We start from the raw sequence: 20,952 nt of genomic DNA on the forward strand, positions 1-20,952 counted from the left end.
ATTACATTACTGATCCTGAGTTACATCCTATATTATACTCCAGAGCTGCACTCACTATTCTGCTGGTGCAGGCACAGTTTATACACATGACATGTCATGACTCCAGCACTGGGCTCTTCTCTGTCGCGATATGATATAAATAGATGTGTTGTATGTGCTGGAGGAGACCTCGGTGCAGTGAGGGGGCGGCGGCGGGAGTCTGGAGGGGGGAGGCTGTGAATCAGCCCCTCTCCTCCCCCTCGGTGTGTGATCAGACAGGGGGAGGGTCGGTGCTGGGACGTCCCCGGTGCTTTGTTGCGGTTGTGCCCGTGTGTTTACCGCTGCATCTCCGGGGGACAGCACAGAATGGCTGAGCTGTGAGGGGCGCAGCCCGGGGGACCCCTCTCTCCCCCCGGCTGGAGGATGCTGAGTGACAGACTGCTGATACAGTGTAACACGGAGGCATCGCAGCTGGAGCCCGGTATGTGAGCATGTGTGGGGGGTCTACGGGGGAATCACTGCATCTGGGGGCAGCTGTGTGCAGAATGGAGGCCAGGAGCTGCGGCCACGCACAGCACTGTTCACACCATCCTTTATATAATGCAGGGTCTTATTGGGGGACATAGTCCCACACCACCCGTCACTGGGAGCCCCACTACCAATGCAGCCCCGGAGATTCCACCTTGTAATACTGAGCACGTTACCTGCCCGAGGGGCCTAGAAATCAGAGGGAGGGTGGGCCGCAGCTGGACCTCCATCACTGTGCACATACAGCGGCTGCACTCTGCAGGGGGAGACAACGGGTGCAGGATGGAGGATGCAGGGGTACAGGAGTGAATAATCGGGGGTGCAGGATGGAGGATGCAGGGGTACAGGAGTGAATAATGGGGGGTGCAGGATGGAGGATACAGGGGTACAGGAGTGAATAATAGGGGGTGCAGGATAGAGGATACAGGGGTACAGGAGTGAATAATCGGGGGTGCAGGATGGAGGATACAGGGGTACAGGAGTGAATAATGGGGGGTGCAGGATGGAGGATACAGGGGTACAGGAGTGAATAATAGGGGGTGCAGGATAGAGGATACAGGGGTACAGGAGTGAATAATCGGGGGTGCAGGATGGAGGATACAGGGGTACAGGAGTGAATAATGGGGGGTGCAGGATGGAGGATACAGGGGTACAGGAGTGAATAATAGGGGGTGCAGGATGGAGGATGCAGGGGTACAGGAGTGAATAATCGGGGGTGCAGGATGGAGGATGCAGGGGTACAGGAGTGAATAATCGGGGGTGCAGGATGGAGGATGCAGGGGTACAGGAGTGAATAATGGGGGGTGCAGGATGGAGGATACAGGGGTACAGGAGTGAATAATAGGGGGTGCAGGATGGATGATGCAGGGGTACAGGAGTGAATAATCGGGGGTGCAGGATGGAGGATGCAGGGGTACAGGAGTGAATAATCGGGGGTGCAGGATGGAGGATGCAGGGGTACAGGAGTGAATAATCGGGGGTGCAGGATGGAGGATACAGGGGTACAGGAGTGAATAATCGGGGGTGCAGGATGGAGGATGCAGGGGTACAGGAGTGAATAATCGGGGGTGCAGGATGGAGGATACAGGGGTACAGGAGTGAATAATCGGGGGTGCAGGATGGAGGATACAGGGGTACAGGAGTGAATAATCGGGGGTGCAGGATGGAGGATACAGGGGTACAGGAGTGAATAATCGGGGGTGCAGGATGGATGATACAGGGGTACAGGAGTGAATAATAGGGGGTGCAGGATGGAGGATGCAGGGGTACAGGAGTGAATAATCGGGGGTGCATGATGGAGGATGCAGGGGTACAGGAGTGAATAATAGGGGGTGCAGGATGGAGGATGCAGGGGTACAGGAGTGAATAATCGGGGGTGCAGGATGGAGGATGCAGGGGTACAGGAGTGAATAATCGGTGCAGGATGGAGGATACAGGGGTACAGGAGTGAATAATAGGGGGTGCAGGATGGAGGATGCAGGGGTACAGGAGTGAATAATCGGGGGTGCAGGATGGAGGATACAGGGGTACAGGAGTGAATAATAGGAGGTACAGGATGGATGATACAGGGGTACAGGAGTGAATAATCGGGGGTGCAGGATGGATGATACAGGGGTACAGAAGTAAATAGGGGGTGCAGGATGGAGGCTACAGGGGTACAGGAGTGAATAATCGGGGGTGCTGGGATGGGTGATACTGTGGTACAGTAGTAAATAATAGGGGGTGCAGGATGGATGATACAGGGGTACAGTAGTAAATAATAGGGGGGTGCAGGATGGATGATACAGGGGTACAGTAGTAAATAATAGGGGGGTATAGGATGGATGATACAGGGGTACATTAGTAAATAATAGGGGGGTGCAGGATGGATGATACAGGTGTACAGTAGTGAATAATAGGGGGTGCTGGGATGGGTGATACTGTGGTACAGTAGTAAATAATAGGGGGTGCAGAATGGATAATACAGGGGTACAGTAGTAAATAATAGGGGGTGCAGGATGGATAATACAGGGGTACAGTAGTAAATGGGTGCAGGATAGGGGTACTGTAATAAATAATAGGGGTGCAGAATGGATGATACAGGTGTACAGTAGTAAATAATAGGGGGCGCAGGGATGGATAATACAGGGGTAGAGTAGTAAATAGGGGGTGCAGGATGGATAATACGGGGTTACAGGAGTGAATAATGGGTGCAGGATGGAGGATGCAGGGGTACAGGAGTGAATAATCGGGGGTGCATGATGGAGGATGCAGGGGTACAGGAGTGAATAATAGGGGGTGCAGGATGGAGGATGCAGGGGTACAGGAGTGAATAATCGGTGCAGGATGGAGGATACAGGGGTACAGGAGTGAATAATAGGGGGTGCAGGATGGATGATACAGGGGTACAGTAGTAAATAGGAGGTGCAGGATGGAGGCTACAGGGGTACAGGAGTGAATAATCGGGGGTGCAGGATGGAGGATACAGGGGTACAGGAGTGAATAATAGGGGGTGCAGGATGGAGGATACAGGGGTACAGGAGTGAATAATAGGGGGTGCAGGATGGAGGATGCAGGGGTACAGGAGTGAATAATAGGGGGTGCAGGATGGAGGATACAGGGGTACAGGAGTGAATAATCGGGGGTGCATGATGGAGGATGCAGGGGTACAGGAGTGAATAATCGGGGGTGCATGATGGAGGATGCAGGGGTACAGGAGTGAATAATCGGGGGTGCAGGATGGAGGATGCAGGGGTACAGGAGTGAATAATCGGGGGTGCAGGATGGATGATACAGGGGTACAGGAGTGAATAATCGGGGGTGCAGGATGGATGATACAGGGGTACAGTAGTAAATAGGAGGTGCAGGATGGAGGCTACAGGGGTACAGGAGTGAATAATCGGGGGTGCAGGATGGAGGATACAGGGGTACAGGAGTGAATAATAGGGGGTGCAGGATGGAGGATACAGGGGTACAGGAGTGAATAATAGGGGGTGCAGGATGGAGGATACAGGGGTACAGGAGTGAATAATAGGGGGTGCAGGATGGAGGATACAGGGGTACAGGAGTGAATAATAGGGGGTGCAGGATGGAGGATACAGGGGTACAGGAGTGAATAATAGGGGGTGCAGGATGGATGATACAGGGGTACAGTAGTAAATAGGGGGTGCAGGATGGATAATACAGGGGTACAGTAGTAAGTAATAGAGGGGTGCAGGATGGAGGATACAGGGGTACAGTAGTAAATAATAGGGGGGTGCAGGATGGATGATACAGGGGTACAGTAGTAAATAATAGGGGATACAGGGATGGATAATAAAGGGGTGCAGTAGTAAATAATAGGCAGTACAGGGATGGATGATATAGGGGTACAGTAGTAAATAGGGGGAGTGCAGGATGGATGATACAGGGGTACAGTAGTAAATAATAGGGGGGTATAGGATGGATGATACAGGGGTACAGTAGTAAATAATAGGGGGGTGCAGGATGGATGATACAGGTGTACAGTAGTGAATAATAGGGGGTGCTGGGATGGGTGATACTGTGGTACAGTAGTAAATAATAGGGGGTGCAGGATGGATAATACAGGGGTACAGTAGTAAATAATAGGGGGTGCAGGATGGATAATACAGGGGTACAGTAGTAAATGGGTGCAGGATAGGGGTACTGTAATAAATAATAGGGGTGCAGAATGGATGATACAGGTGTACAGTAGTAAATAATAGGGGGCACAGGGATGGATAATACAGGGGTAGAGTAGTAAATAGGGGGTGCAGGATGGATAATACGGGGTTACAGGAGTGAATAATGGGTGCAGGATGGAGGATGCAGGGGTACAGGAGTGAATAATGGGTGCAGGATGGAGGATGCAGGGGTACAGGAGTGAATAATCGGGGGTGCATGATGGAGGATGCAGGGGTACAGGAGTGAATAATAGGGGGTGCAGGATGGAGGATGCAGGGGTACAGGAGTGAATAATCGGGGGTGCAGGATGGAGGATGCAGGGGTACAGGAGTGAATAATCGGTGCAGGATGGAGGATACAGGGGTACAGGAGTGAATAATAGGGGATGCAGGATGGAGGATGCAGGGGTACAGGAGTGAATAATCGGGGGTGCAGGATGGATGATACAGGGGTACAGGAGTGAATAATCGGGGGTGCAGGATGGATGATACAGGGGTACAGTAGTAAATAGGGGGTGCAGGATGGAGGCTACAGGGGTACAGGAGTGAATAATCAGGGGTGCAGGATGGAGGCTACAGGGGTACAGGAGTGAATAATCGGGGGTGCAGGATGGAGGATACAGGGGTACAGGAGTGAATAATAGGGGGTGCAGGATGGAGGGTACAGGGGTACAGGAGTGAATAATAGGGGGTGCAGGATGGATGATACAGGGGTACAGGAGTGAATAATAGGGGGTGCAGGATGGAGGATACAGGGGTACAGGAGTGAATAATAGGGGGTGCAGGATGGATGATACAGGGGTACAGTAGTAAATAGGGGGTGCAGGATGGATAATACAGGGGTACAGTAGTAAGTAATAGGGGGGTGCAGGATGGAGGATACAGGGGTACAGTAGTAAATAATAGGGGGGTGCAGGATGGATGATACAGGGGTACAGTAGTAAATAATAGGGGATACAGGGATGGATAATAAAGGGGTGCAGTAGTAAATAATAGGCAGTACAGGGATGGATGATATAGGGGTACAGTAGTAAATAGGGGGAGTGCAGGATGGATGATACAGGGGTACAGTAGTAAATAATAGGGGGGTATAGGATGGATGATACAGGGGTACAGTAGTAAATAATAGGGGGGTGCAGGATGGATGATACAGGTGTACAGTAGTGAATTATAGGGGGTGCTGGGATGGGTGATACTGTGGTACAGTAGTAAATAATAGGGGGTGCAGGATGGATAATACAGGGGTACAGTAGTAAATAATAGGGGGTGCAGGATGGATAATACAGGGGTACAGTAGTAAATGGGTGCAGAATAGGGGTACTGTAATAAATAATAGGGGTGCAGAATGGATGATACAGGTGTACAGTAGTAAATAATAGGGGGCGCAGGGATGGATAATACAGGGGTAGAGTAGTAAATAGGGGGTGCAGGATGGATAATACGGGGTTACAGTAGTAAATAGGGGGTGCAGGATGGATAATACGGGGGTACAGTAGTAAATAGGGGGGTGTAGGATAGATAATACAGGGGTACAGTAGTAAATAGGGTTTAACGGGATGGATGATACAGGGGTACAGTAGTGAATAGGGAGTGCAGGATGGATGATACAGGGGTACAGTAGTAAATAGGGGGTGCAGGATGGATGATACAGGGGTACAGTAATAAATAATAGGGGGTGCAGGATGGATGATACAGGGGTACAGTAGTAAATAATAGGAGGTGCAGGGATGGATGATACAGGGGTACAGTAGTAAATAATAGGGGTTACAGGGATGGATAATACAGGGGTACAGTAGTAAATAATAGGGGATACAGGGATGGATAATACAGGGGTGCAGTAGTAAATAATAGGCCATACAGGGATGGATGATATAGGGGTACAGTAGTAAATAGGAGGAGTGCAGGATGGATAATACAGGGGTACAGTAGTAAATAATAGGGGGGTGCAGGATGGATGATACAGGGGTACAGTAGTAAATAATAGGGGGGTGCAGGATGGATGATACAGGGGTACAGTAGTAAATAATGGGGGTGCAGGATGGATGATACAGGGTACAGTAGAAAATAATAGGGGGTGCAGGGATGGGTGATACAGGGGTACAGTAGTGAATAATAGGGGGTGCTAGGATGGATAATGCAGGGGTACAGTAGTAAATAATAGGGGGTGCAGGATGGATAATACAGGGGTACAGTAGTAAATAGGGGGTGCAGGATGGATAATACGGGGGTACAGTAGTAAATAATAGGGGGCGCAGGGATGGATAATACAGGGGTACAGTAGTAAATAGGGGGTGCAGGATGGATAATACGGGGGTACAGTAGTAAATAGGGGGTGCAGGGATGCATAATAAAGGGGTACAGTAGTAAAGAATAGGGAGGTGTTCAGTGATGGAAAAACTGGGGTATAGTAGTAAATAGGGGGGTGCAGGATGGAGGATATAGGGGTACAGTTGTAAATAGGGGGTACAGGGATGGATAATACAAGGGTACAGTACTAAATAATAGGGGTGCAGGATGGATGATACAGGGGTACAGTAGTGAATAATAGAGGGTGCAGGATGGATGATACAGGGGTACAGTAGTGAATAATAGGGGGTGCAGGATGGATGATACAGGGGTACAGTAGTAAATAGGGGGTGCAGGATGGATGATACAGGGGTACAGTAGTGAATAATAGGGGGTGCAGGATGGGATGATACAGTGGTGCAGTAGTAAATAGGGGGTGCAGTATGGATGATACAGGGGTACAGTAGTAAATAGGGGGTGCAGTATGGATGATACAGGGGTGCAGGATGGATGATACAGGGGTGCAGGATGGATGATACAGGGGTACAGTAGTAAATAATAGGGGGATACAGGGATGGATAATACAGGGGTACAGTAGTAAATAATAGGGGATACAGGGATGGATAATACAGGGGTACAGTAGTAAATAATAGGGGTTACAGGGATGGATAATACAGGGGTACAGTAGTAAATAATAGGGGATACAGGGATGGATGATATAGGGGTACAGTAGTAAATAGGGGGAGTGCAGGATGGATGATACAGGGGTACAGTAGTAAATAATAGGGGGGTGCAGGATGGATGATACAGGGGTACAGTAGTAAATAATAGGGGGTGCAGGGATCGGTGATACAGGGGTACAGTAGTGAATAATAGGGGGTGCTAGGATGGATAATACAGGGGTACAGTAGTAAATAATAGGGGGTGCAGGGATGGATGATATAGGGGTACAGTAGTAAATAGGGGGAGTGCAGGATGAAGGGTGCAGGATGGATGATACAGGGGTACAGTAGTAAATAATAGGGGGGTGCAGGATGGATGATGCAGGGGTACAGTAGTAAATAATAGGGGGTGCAGGGATGGGTGATACAGGGGTACAGTAGTGAATAATAGGGGGTGCTAGGATGGATAATACAGGGGTACAGTAGTAAATAATAGGGGGTGCAGGATGGATAATACAGGGGTACAGTAGTAAATAATAGGGGGTGCAGGGATGGATAATACAGGGGTACAGTAGTAAATAGGGGGTGCAGGATGGATAATACGGGGGTACAGTAGTAAATAATAGGGGGTGCAGGGATGCATAATAAAGGGGTACAGTGGTAAATAGGGGGATGTAGGATAGATAATACAGGGGTACAGTAGTGAATAATAGGGGGTGCAGGATGGAGGATATAGGGATACAGTAGTAAATAGGGGGTACAGGGATGGATAATACAAAGGTACAGTACTAAATAATAGGGGTGCAGGATGGATGATACAGGGGTACAGTAGTGAATAATAGGGGGTGCAGGATGGATGATACAGGGGTACAGTAGTGAATAATAGGGGGTGCAGGATGGGATGATACAGTGGTGTAGTAGTAAATAGGGGGTGCAGTATGGATGATACAGGGGTGCAGGATGGATGATACAGGGGTACAGTAGTAAATAATAGGGGGATACTGGAATGGATAATACAGGGGTACAGTAGTAAATAATAGGGGTTACAGGGATGGATAATACAGGGGTACAGTAGTAAATAATAGGGGATACAGGGATGGATAATACAGGGGTACAGTAGTAAATAATAGGGGGGTGCAGGATGGATGATACAGGGTACAGTAGAAAATAATAGAGGGTGCATGGATGGGTGATACAGGGGTACAGTAGTGAATAATAGGGGATACAGGGATGGATAATACAGGGGTGCAGTAGTAAATAATAGGGGGTGCAGAGATGGATGATACAGGGGTGCACTAGTAAATAGGGGGTGCAGGATGGATAATACAGGGGTACAGTAGTAAATAATAGGGGGTGCAGGATAGGGGTACTATAATAAATAATAAGGGTGCAGAATGGATGATACAGGTGTACAGTAGTAAATAGGGGGCGTAGGGATGGATAATACAGGGGTACAGTCGTAAATAATAGGGGCTGCAGGATGGAGGGTGCAGGGATGCATAATAAATGGGTACAGTGGTAAATAATAGGGGGGTGTAGGATAGATAATACAGGGGTACAGTAGTAAATAGGGTTTAAAGGGATGGATAATACAGGGGTACAGTAGTGAATAATAGGGGGTGCAGGAATGGATAATACAGGGGTACAGTAGTAAAGAATAGGGAGGTGTTCAGTGATGGAAAAACAGAGGTACAGTAGTAAATAGGGGGGTGCAGGATGGAGGATATAGGGTACAGTAGTAAATAGGCGGTACAGGGATGGATAATACAAGGGTACAGTAGTGAATAATAGGGGTGCAGGGATGGATAATACAGGGGTACAGTAGTGAATAATAGGGGGTGCAGGATGGGATGATACAGTGGTGCAGTAGTAAATAGGGGGTGCAGTATGGATGATACAGGGGTGCAGGATGGATGATACAGGGGTACAGTAGTAAATAATAGGGGTTACAGGGATGGATAATACAGGGGTACAGTAGTAAATGATAGGGGATACCGGGATGGATAATACAGGGGTACAGTAGTAAATAATAGGGGCTGCATGATGTAGGGTGCAGGCATGCATAATAAATGGGTACAGTGGTAAATAATAGGGGGGTGTAGGATAGATAATACAGGGGTACAGTAGTAAATAGAGTTTAAAGGGATGGATAATACAGGGGTACAGTAGTGAATAATAGGGGGTGCAGGAATGGATAATACAGGGGTACAGTAGTAAAGAATAGGGAGGTGTTCAGTGATGGAAAAACAGGGGTACAGTAGTAAATAGGGGGGTGCAGGATGGAGGATATAGGGGTACAGTTGTAAATAGGGGGTACAGGGATGGATAATACAAGGGTACAGTACTAAATAATAGGGGTGCAGGGATGGATAATATAGGGGTACAGTAGTAAACAATAGGGGGGTGTAGGATGGATAATAGAGGGGTACAGTTGTAAATAAATATTAGAGGTATAGGGGTGCGGTCAGGGTGGATAATGCTATTGATCCCCGGTTACACAGGAATCCTGGGCCTCCTTCTGGTATAGACTTGTGCTGCTATCAGGACTCAGGAGATGCTGGAGGAGAGAATGAGGCTGATGAGATGCTGCAGACCTGTTACTTGGGGGTGCAGGGTATTTTGCATTACTGCACTGAGTGTACAATGAATGTTTGTTCTTTATCTTCAGGATATACAGTGGCTTGCGAAAATATTCACCACCTTTCTTATTGCCTATTTTGTTACATTACAACCTGTGTTTAAATATTTTTGTTTTCCAATTTGTGTGTGATGCATCAGCACTAAATTGTCTAAGTTAGTGTAGTGAAAAAAAAATATAGGCATAAATTACATTTATGGGATCAAATAACTAAAAAGTGTCATGTGCATATGTATTCACCCCTTTTTCTATCAAGCCCTTAAACATTTCTGGTGCAAGCAATTATCTCCATAAGTCCCATGCTTAGTGACAGGACGTCCACCGGTGTGCAATCTTCAAGGGTCACATCTCTGACAGTATATACACTTTACTTTTTCTGAAAGACCACAGAGGCTGCAACACCATTAACAAGAGACACCACTAACCAAACACCACCATGAAGACCAAGGAGATCTCCAAACACCACCATGAAGACCAAGGAGATCTCCAAACACCACCATGAAGACCAAGGAGATCTCCAAACACCACCATGAAGACCAAGGAGATCTCCAAACACCACCATGAAGACCGAGGAGATCTCCAAACACCACCATGAAGACCGAGGAGATCTCCAAACACCACCATGAAGACCAAGGAGATCTCCAAACACCACCATGAAGACCAAGGAGATCTCCAAACAAGTCAGGGACAAAGTTGCTGAGAAGCACAAGTCAGGGTTGCATTCTAAAAAAAAAAAATATCCCAATCTCTGATGACCTCCCGGAGCACCATCAAATCCATTACTATCAAATGGAAAGAACATGGTACCACAACAAACTGGCCAAGAGAGGGCGCCCACCAAAACTCTCAGCCCGGGCAAGGAGAGTATTAATGAAGGAGGCAGCACAGAGACCAAAGGTGACCCTGAATGAGCTGCTGAGTTCCCAAGCAGAGACTAGAGAATCTGTCCATACGACCACAATGAGCCGCACACTCCATAGAGGTGGCCTTTATGGAAGAGTGGGCAGAAAAAAAACCTTTACACAAATATTGTAAGGCTCGTTTTGAATTTGCCAAAAGACATGTGAGAGACTCCCTAAATGTATGGAGGAAGGTGCTGTGGTCAGATGAGACCAAAACTGAACTTTTTGGCCAATAAGGTAAACACTATGTCTGGCGCCAACCCAACACAGCTCATCACCCCAAGAACACCATTCCCACAGTGAAACATGGTGGTGGCAGCATCATGCTGTGGGGATGTTTTTTTGGCAGCAGGGACAATGGTCTAGGTCGAGGGGAAGATGGATGGTGCAAAATACAGGGATATTGTTGAGCAAAACCTGTTTATCTTCCAACAAGACAATGACCCAAAGCTACTGCTAAAGCAACACTCGAATGGTTTAAGGGAAAACGTGTAAATGTTCTGGAGCGGCCGAGTCACAGCCCAGACCTTAATCCAATTGTGAATCTATGGTCAGACTTTACGATCGCTGTTCACCAGAGGAAACATCTAAGCTGAAGGAGCTGGAGCAGTTTTGTCTTGAGGAACGGGCAAAAATCCCAGTAGCAAGATGTGGAAAGCTCATAGAGACTTATCCAAAGCGACTTGCAGCTGTGTTTGGTACAAAACGAGGCTCTACAAAGTGCTGACTTTAAGGGGGTGAATAGTTATGCACGCTCAAGTTTTCAGTTATTTTGTCCGATTTATTGTTTGCTTCATAATAAAAAGAAAAACAAATGTTCGCAATTGTCAGCATGTTCTTTACATGAACTGATGCAAACCCTCAAAAAAAAAAAAAAAAACTGTGAAATTCGAGGTTGTTAGGTAGCAAAACACAAAAAAATGCCAAGGAGGTGAAAATTTTTGCAAGCCACTGTAGAATGCTTTGAAAAAGTGTTCATACCCCGTGAATTTTTCCACATTTTTTCCATGTTACACCCACAAACTTAAATGTGTTTTATTGAGATTTTATGTGATACCAACACAGTAGTAAGTATTTGTGACATGTAAAGGAAATGATACAAGGTTTTCTAATTATTTAAAAATATAAATTTGATAATCTGACATTGTGCATTAGTATTCAGCTCCCTGTAGTCTGATCCCCTAAATAAAATACTGTGTGACCAATCGCCCCCAGAAGTCACATTATTATTTATTATTATAGCGCCATTTATTCCATGGTGCTTTACATGTGAAAGGGGTATAAAAAGCACAAGCAATTACAATAATTTTGAACAATACAAGTCAGCGACTGGTACAGGAGGAGCGAGGACCCTGCCCACAAAGCTCACAATCTACAAGGGATGGGTGAGGATACAGTAGGTGAGGGTAGAGCTGATCGTACAGCGGTATGGTGGAGCGAGGACCATACCCGCGAGGGCTCACAGTCTACAAGGGATGGGTGAGGATACAGTAGGTGAGGGTAGAGCTGGTCGTGCAGCGGTATGGTGGAGCGAGGACACTGCCCGCGAGGGCTCACAGTCTACAGGGGATGGGTGAGGATACAGTAGGTGAGGGTAGAGCTGGACGTGCAGCGGTATGGTGGAGCGAGGACCCTGCCCGCGAGGGCTCACAGTCTACAGGGGATGGGTGAGGATACAGTAGGTGAGGGTAGAGCTGGTCATGCAGCGGTATGGTGGAGCGAGGACCCTGCCCGCGAGGGCTCACAGTCTACAGGGGATGGGTGAGGATACAGTAGATGAGGGTAGAGCTGGTCGTGCAGCGGTATGGTGGAGCGAGGACCCTGCCCGCGAGGACTCACAGTCTACAGGGGATGGGTGAGGATACAGTAGATGAGGGTAGAGCTGGTCATGCAGCGGTATGGTGGAGCGAGGACCCTGCCCGCGAGGGCTCACAATCTACAAGGGATGTGTGAGGATACAGTAGGTGAGGGTAGAGCTGGTCGTGCAGTGGTATGGTGGAGCGAGGACCCTGCCCGCGAGGGCTCACAGTCTACAGGGGATGTGTGAGGATACAGTAGGTGAGGGTAGAGCTGGCCGTGCAGCGCTATGGTGGAGCGGTGGTTACTGCAGGTTGTAGGCTTGTCGGAAGAGGTGGGTCTTCAGGTTCTTTTTGAAGGTTTCCAGGGTAGGCGAGAGTCTGATGTGTTGGGGTAGAGAGTTCCAGAGTAGGGGGGATGCATGGGAGAAGTCTTGTATGCGATTATGGGAAGAGGAGATAAGAGGGGAGTAGAGAAGGAGATCTTGTGAGGATCGGAGGCTGCGTGCAGGTATGTACCGGGAGACTAGGTCAGAGATATATGGAGGCGACAGGTTGTGGATGGCTTTGTATGCCATGGTTAGGGTTTTGAACTGGAGTCTCTGGGTAATGAGGAGCCAGTGAAGGGATTGACAGAGAGGAGAGGCCGGGGAATAGCGGGGGGACAGGTGGATTAGTCGGGCAGCAGAGTTTAGGATAGATTGGAGGGGTGCGAGAGTGTTAGAGGGGAGGCCACAGAGCAGGAGGTTGCAGTAGTCGAGGCGGGAGATGATGAGGGCGTGCACTAGTGTTTTTGCAGATTCATGGTTGAGGAATGTGCGGATCCGGGAGATATTTTTGAGTTGGAAGTTGGAGTCGGCAGGAAGTGGAAAGGGCTTGGATATGAGGTGTGAAGGAGAGATCAGAGTCCAGGGTTACCCCAAGGCAGCGAGCTTCAGGGACTGGGGAGAGTGGGCAGCCATTGACGTTGATAGATAGGTCAGATGGGGGAAGTTAAGTGAGACGGTGGAAAAATTATGAATTCTGTTTTATCCATATTAAGTTTTAGAAATCTGTCAGAAAAGAAGGATGAGATAGCGGACAGACATTGTGGGATTCTGGTTAGTAGGGAGGAGATATCGGGTCCAGAGAGGTAGATCTTTGTATCATCAGCATAGAGGTGATAATGAAAGCCATGAGACTATGAGCTGTCCCAGGCCAAAGGTGTAGATCGAGAAGAGCAGGGGTCCTAGGACTGAACCTTGGGGGACACCGACAGATAGGGGGTGAGATGAGGAGGTGGTGTGTGAGTGGGAGACACTGAATGTCCGGTCTGTTAGGTATGAGGAGATCCAGGATAGGACCAAGTCTGTGATGCCGAGAGATGAGAGAGTCTGTAGTAAGAGGGAATGGTCCACTGTGTCAAAGGCCGATGACAGGTCCAGGAGGAGGAGGACAGAGTAGTGTCACTTGGATTTGGCAGTTAGTAGGTCATTGGTGACTTTAGTTAGGGCAGTTTCAGTCGAGTGATGCGGTCGGAAACCAGATTGTAAGCGGTCAAAGAGGGAGCAGGAGGAGAGGTGGGAGGACAGATCAAGGTGGACGTGTTGTTCCAGTAGTTTTGAGGCATAGGGTGGAAGTGATATGGGGTGATAGCAATCAGAGAGGATGGGTCCAGGGAGGGCTTTTTGAGGATGGGTGTGATTGAGGCATGTTTGAAGCATGAAGGGAAGACACCAGTTGTTAGTGACAGGTTGAAAAGGTGAGTTAGGGTTGGGATAGAGACTGTGGTGAGGTTAGGGATGAGGTGGGACGGGATTGGGTCAAGTTCGTTGTTGGTGAGGTGTGATTTGGAGAGTAAAGGCCCCGCCACACATAACGAGATCGCTAGTGAGATCGTTGATACGTCACGGTTTTTGTGACGCAATAGCAATCTCGCTAGCGATCTCGTCATGTGTGACAGGTAGCAATGATCAGGCCCCTGCTGTGAGATCGCTGATCGTTACAAAGCTTCCTGGACCATTCCTGGGTCGTTGCGCTCCCGCTGGGCAGTGTGCATCGCTGTATTTGACACCTTATCAATGACCTCGTTAGCGATTCAGAACTGAGACACGTAGGCGTGCATAAATTGGACTTTTCTGCGCCCCTCGTCCCCATTTGGTGGTCGCTACAGCATTCTCATTTTCCGCCGTGCATAAAGAAGGCAACAAAATAGCGATTCCATCCTTTGTTTCTGACCTCGTGCTGGATTGCAGATCCTAGCAGAATTCCTCGGGCTGTTGATATCCGTTCATTTGACTGAGTCCTGATTTTGCGGATCGTTGTAGCGACCAAGGCCGCCCAATCAGAACGCAGTAGCGTCCACCAATCGGAGATGAGGGGGCGCGGAAAAGTAATTTTATGCACGCCTTTGTGACACAGTACAGTCCCTATCAAGCTGTGGATCTTTGAAATAGCTGCTGTGTGAAAGCGTCCCAACGACCGCCGGGATCGTCAGTTAGATCGCTGGGGCGGCCGAAATCGTTGGGAAGTTCTGCATGTTTGACAGCTACCCAGCGATCATGAAACGACTCTCCAGCGATCCCAAAACCATGTCGTAATAATGATCTCGCTAGCGATCTCGTTATGTGTGACGGGGCCTTAAAAAGAAAACTTAATCTTCCCTAATGGTTGAGAAGCTGGTTTTGGAGGTAGAGGGTTGAGTAGCTATGAGGAGGGGCTGGGGAGACTTTAGGCAAATGCTTTGTCTGATGGTGTCAATCTTCTGCTTGAAGAATGAGGCAAAGTCTTCAGCTGAGATGAGAGGCGAGGGAGGAGGCGCTGGGGGTCGGAGGAGAGCATTGAAAGTGTTGAATAGCTGTTTAGGGTTGTGAGACAGGGAGGATATGAGAGATGAGAAGTATGTTTGTTTTGCTGCAGTGAGTTAGTACATTGTGTCCACCTGGGTGTGATTTCTTCTCAATATAACTACAGCTGTTCTGTGAAGGCCTCAGAGGTTTGTGTGAGAGCATGAGGGATCAAACTGCATCATGAAAACCAAGGAGCCCACCAGACAGGTTAGGTTAGGTTATAAAAAAATATCCCAAGCTCTGAACATCTCACGGAGCACTGTTCAATCCATCGTCCAAAAATGGAAGGAGTATGGCACAATTGCAAACTTACCAAGACATGGCCGTCCACCTAAACTGACATCCCAAGCAAGGAGAACACTAATTAGAGAAGCAGCCGAGAGGCCCATGGTCACTGGAGGAGCTGCAGAGATCCACAGCTCCGGGGGAGAATCTGTCCACTGGATGACTATTAGTCGTATACTCCACAAATCTGGCCTTTATGGAAGAGTGGCAAGAAAAAAGCAAGCCACATGATGTCCTGTTTGCAATCTGCAAAAAGTCATGTAGGGGACACAGCGAGTGCGAGGAGGAAGGTGCTCTGGTCAGATGAGACTAAAAGAGAACTTTGTGGGCTAATTGTAAAACACTGTGTGTGACGGAAAATTAACACTGCACCTCACCCTGAAAACACCATCCCCACTGTCACACATGGTGGCAGCATCATGCTGTGGGGAGGCTTTTTTTCAGCAGGGGCAGGGAAGCTGGTCAGAGGTGATGGGACGATGGATGGAGCTAAATACACGACAATCCTGGAAGAAAACCTGTTAGAGGCTGCAGAAGACTTGAGCCCGGGGTGTAGGTTCACCTTTCCGCAAGACAACGAACCTCAACATCCTGCTAGAGCTATGATGGATGGTTTAGATCAGGGCATATTCATGTGTGTGAACGGCGCAGTCACAGTCCAGACCCAAATCCCAGAGAATCTGTGACAAGACGTGACAATTGCTGATCACAGACGTCTCCATCCAATCTCGCTAAGCGAGAGCGAGGGGGCAAAGAAGAAGGGGCAAAATGTCACCTCTAGATGTGTGAAGCTGGAGAGACAAAGCCCAAAAGACTGCAGCAATGACTGCAGAGAAAGGTGGTCCTACAAAGTACTGACTCAGGGGGGGCAGAATACAAATGCACATCACAATATTCAGATTTATAAAATATGCAATAAAAAATCCAGCACTCCAAAATCAAAGAGAATCTTGAATTTATTGTGTACAATTCAGACAATCCAGTATTGTGCAAATATGTGACGTTTCGGTCAATTGGACCTTTCTCAAACATACACTAGTGAGGTGGATCCACAAAGCCGCAGGTCAGGGTGGATGCACTGATCCGAGGAGTCGACACAACAGGTTAGGAGGCATGTGGCACAACGAGGATAACTGGCTATGCTTGGCGTCAGACAATTTGCATTGTAGGAGACGCTGGAAGCCTCAGAACCAAGAGGGTAAATATAGGAAACGACAGGTCTCTTGGGGCCCCTGACAGATTTTACCAATGGTACGTCCGCCCCTGACCAAAAGGGGAATTAGGATTTTTGTTATTTCAGTCTTCTGTTCTAGAATTTCAAGGCCTTTTTCTTGCATTCACTTCTTCCACCTGTTCTCAGACTGTGAGCACTGAGCCTTCTTTGTTCCACATGCCTCCCAGCCTGGATTGTACACAATAAATTCAAGATTTTCTTTGATTTTGGAGTGCCGGATTATTTTCAGCATTTTCTACATGGTTGGACCCTATCCGAACACCCTCCGGACCTTGGAGTACCGTACTCCCCTATCGTATATATTTTGCAAAATAATTAGAAAACCTCGTATCATTTCCTTTTACACGTCACAAATATTTGCTACTTTGTGTTGTATCACAGAAAATCCCAATAAAATACATTTAAGTTTGTAATTGTACTGTGGAAAAGGTCACGGGGTGTGAAAACTTTTTGAAAGGAACTGTAAGAGGTGCTGACTATAAGTACATACACCCCTAGCCTGAGAAGTCTACAAAACTGAGGCTGCTTACAGCGTGCTTACATTGTATCCAGTCTGGACAATCTTTCTCCTGGACTGATTGTTTGGTGCAATGTATCAGTGCAGATAAAATGTATCTTACTGAGCTCCATACAAGACAGGATTTCATTTTCATTCTCTGCAGTTACAATTACAATTAATGAGGAATTTTAAAAAGTTGCTGGACTTGTTCTATTGCCAACAATAAAACTGCAATAATTCCACCATTGTCATTTTTTTTTATTAACTATTAATAAAAATAAGTGAAAGCAACTTTGCAAATAGACTTGATTAAAAAAAAATCTCCTACGGTTTTGGGTATACAGCTCCTATGCAGGACTATGTGTAGGTTCTTTTTTAAATGGTGAAAAAAAAAATCCAAAATTTGTAAACAAAATAAACAAAAAAAAAAAAAAAAAAATGGCTCCATTTTCCGAGACCCGTAGCGTCTTTATTTTTTGACGTTTTTATTTATACCATCTAGGGGATAGATACGATGGTTTGATCGCCCGTTATTATTGCATTTTATTGCAATGTTGTTGCGTCCGAAGAAACCGTAATTCTGGCGGTTTGATTTTTTTTTTTTTCTCGTTACGCCGTTTACCGATCGGATTCATTATTTTTTTATGTTTTGATAGATCGGGCGATTCTGAACGCGGCGATACCAAATATGTGTATTTTGGATTTTTTTTTTATTTTTACTTTGAATGGAGCAAAAGGGGGGTGATCAATTCCACCCGCGGCTGTTATGGGGGACACGATCAGCTGTTGTGTGCCTGGAAAGATGCCGGCTCAGCACCGACCTATGACGTATCTATACGTCGTAGGTCGTGAAGGGGTTGACATGTCACGTCACGTAGTTTGTAGCACAGAGGCGGACATATTGGTGCAACCTGTGTAGCCGCAGAGGGGCCACTACCTCCTTCACAGCAGATGATGAGCTATTGGACTGCACAGGGGCCCTCTTCAGTCTGTGTCCGCTCCTGGGTTGTAGGGTCGCCTTAGTGACAAGAAAGGGGTTAATTTGTAGGATGGTTTATCCTTCCTGCTCCCTCCAAGGTTGCATAATGACCATGGCTCTCCACAGCATTCAGGCTGCTCCATGGTAACTGGGGACGTCAGAGATGCCGATCGTACGGCCGGAGACCAGGACGTCTCCTCCCTGCATCATGCAGAGCGCTACATGGGGCGAAAAGTGGCCGATCAGGATCTGGTTGTTTCGCTGCCGGCTCTGGCCGCTTCCCTGGTGAATACTGGCCCTGACATTACTCCTGTCTTCTCCTCACGTCTGCTCTGTGTATCCTCCAGCGCGGTCTCATGCCCTTTTCATGTGACTCGGGGACTATTCACTGGGGGATTCGGATTTTAGGGATTTTACGTAAGTGAAGCCGAATCTCTGAGTAAGGAAATTTCTGCAACTTTCTAAAAGACTTCTCTCTGCTTGATACTAAAATACTTATCACAGAGGTCAGACCCCCGCCAATTCATAGTGAGGGTATATGCCAGCGATATATGGGATTAACCCTCTAGTGTCCTGGTGCAGCTTGGTGTTACATTACACTGACCCATTTACTTTTTTCTGTTTTCCCTCTTCTTTTTCACCCTGAACCTCATTATTATAAACCCTCTTGTCATTTCCTCTGTCCACCTCCTGACTGCTCACCTCTGTGTCAATCATACGCTTCATTGTGCCTCGTCGACCTCCTGTGAATATTCCTCACACCTATGTCCCCTTCACCCTCCCGCTAATATCTGTCATCCACCTCATCTTTCCATTCATCTCTCATCTCCTGATTCCCATCTTGGTGCCATCTTCCTCCTCTTCTCCTTCTGGATTTTCTCAGGACTCTGCTACGAAGATGGTGTTTGCCCAGGGTATGGATGCCCAGAGGCCTCGTCTCATCCCACCCACCGTCCTCTACCCCATGCCAAATAACAGTTTGACCACCTGCCCGATGTCGGCTGGAGAACCATGGATGCCAGGACTTTACAGGCACAACCCTGCGGAGCAGAGGAACAGCACCGTCCCGGTCCAGTTTCTATTTCCCGGGGAGATTGCCGCGGCTGGGTTGATCTTCGGATTTATCTGGATCCTCTCGGTATTCGGCAACGCTTTGGTTTGTCTGGTCATTCATCGGAGCCGTCGGACTCAGTCAACAACAAATTACTTTGTGGTCTCTCTGGCATGTGCGGACTTGCTGCTCAGCCTCGGTAGTGCCCCATTCACATTGTTACAAATCACCTCTGGCCGCTGGGCACTGGGCAGCGCCATGTGTAAATTGGCCCGTTATTTCCACTACCTGACACCTGGAGTACAAATTTATGTGCTGTTATCCATCTGCCTTGATCGTTTTTACACCATCTTGTACCCTCTGAGCTTCAAGGTCTCCAGGGAGAAAGCCAAAAGGATGATTGTGGCATCGTGGCTCTTCGATGCCGCCTTTGTTTCTCCAGCGTTCTTCTTTTATGATGTCGTGGATGGTCACTGCAACTTTTTCCCACCTCCATCCTGGGATGGGGCAGTGTATGGTGTGGCCCATCTTCTAGTGGGCTTCCTGGTGCCCTCTGCTCTCATCCTCCTTTTTTACCAGAAAGTAGTGAAATATATTTGGCGCATTGGCACTGACAGACTGAGCGTCAGACGCACCATGAACATTGTGCCCAGAACCAAAGTGAAAACCATCAAGATGTTCTTGATGTTAAATACGATATTCCTGGTATCATGGATGCCCTTCTACGTGGTGCAGCTGTGGCACCCGGATGAGAGTGACCAGCGCCAGTGCTGCCTCGCCTACCTGGCAGTCTCTTGGCTTTCTTTTGGATCCTCGGCTGCCAAGCCAACATTGTACTCGGTATACAATGCCAACTTCCGACGTGGCATGAAAGAGACCTTCTGTATGTCATCCATGAAGTGTTATCGGAGCAACGCGTACACCATCACCACCAGCTCTCGCATGGCTAAAAGGAACTACGTTGGCATTTGCGAAATGCCAATTCCGGGCAAAACGGCCGTCAAGGAGTCCGTTTATGACTCATTTGACCGGGAAGCTAAAGAGAAAAAACTGGCTTGGCCCATCGATTCCAACCCTCCAAACACGTTTGTGTGATCGTCCATTAGAGACAAGTACCCATCATGATACCAATACATTGCTCTCCCCGGGCGAAAAACAGCAGACTCCCGGAGGATCATCCAAACATGGACGCCAAGACTTACTGGGTTATATTTTGTAAAAAAAAAAGAAAAGTATTTTAATTCAAGCAATATTTACTTTGTGAAATTGAAATATAAAACATAAAAAATAATAAAATAAAAACTAAAAAAAATGGTTCTGTAAATAAAGCATATCAGCGAGTTCAGAAAATAGGAATCCCACAAATTTCCACGCCAGGTCTGGTCTGTGTCACATCGTAGTCTGGTTTCACTGTAACATGATTTTCTCTTTTTTTTTTTTTTTTTTTTGTGCCATGAATTCAGATTGGAGCCCCCAATGTGTAGGTGTCATGTTGTCTATATGACCTGAGCAACAGCGGGGGGCTCCATCCCCATGCCAAGACCCTCAGATCATCACTTGTCTACAAAAAGGGCTAAATTTTAATAAAATGATCTCGAATCGCTCAACTGATGCCTGTCCTGG

General features: G+C 47.6%; 1 protein-coding gene across 1 annotated transcript; it reads left to right on the forward strand.

The window, feature by feature from the left end:
- The first annotated feature begins 228 nt into the window (after window positions 1-228).
- GPR19 (G protein-coupled receptor 19) lies at window positions 229-20,658 on the forward strand. Its single transcript, XM_073650449.1, has 2 exons — window positions 229-460; window positions 19,162-20,658. Exon 2 carries the CDS (start codon window positions 19,177-19,179, stop codon window positions 20,422-20,424), a length of 1,248 nt encoding a protein of 415 aa, XP_073506550.1. The 5' UTR covers window positions 229-460; window positions 19,162-19,176; the 3' UTR covers window positions 20,425-20,658.
- The last annotated feature ends 294 nt before the right edge of the window (window positions 20,659-20,952 follow it).

The sequence above is a fragment of the Phyllobates terribilis genome, unplaced genomic scaffold (genome assembly GCF_046119375.1).
Source record: "Phyllobates terribilis strain yellow unplaced genomic scaffold, ASM4611937v1 Scaffold_10__3_contigs__length_209671492, whole genome shotgun sequence".
Lineage (NCBI taxonomy): Eukaryota > Metazoa > Chordata > Amphibia > Anura > Dendrobatidae > Phyllobates > Phyllobates terribilis.

Bases quoted from the DNA above. Each gene is read 5' to 3' on its own strand.
- GPR19 (XM_073650449.1), top strand. From the start codon at position 19,177: ATGGTGTTTGCCCAGGGTATGGATGCCCAGAGGCCTCGTCTCATCCCA.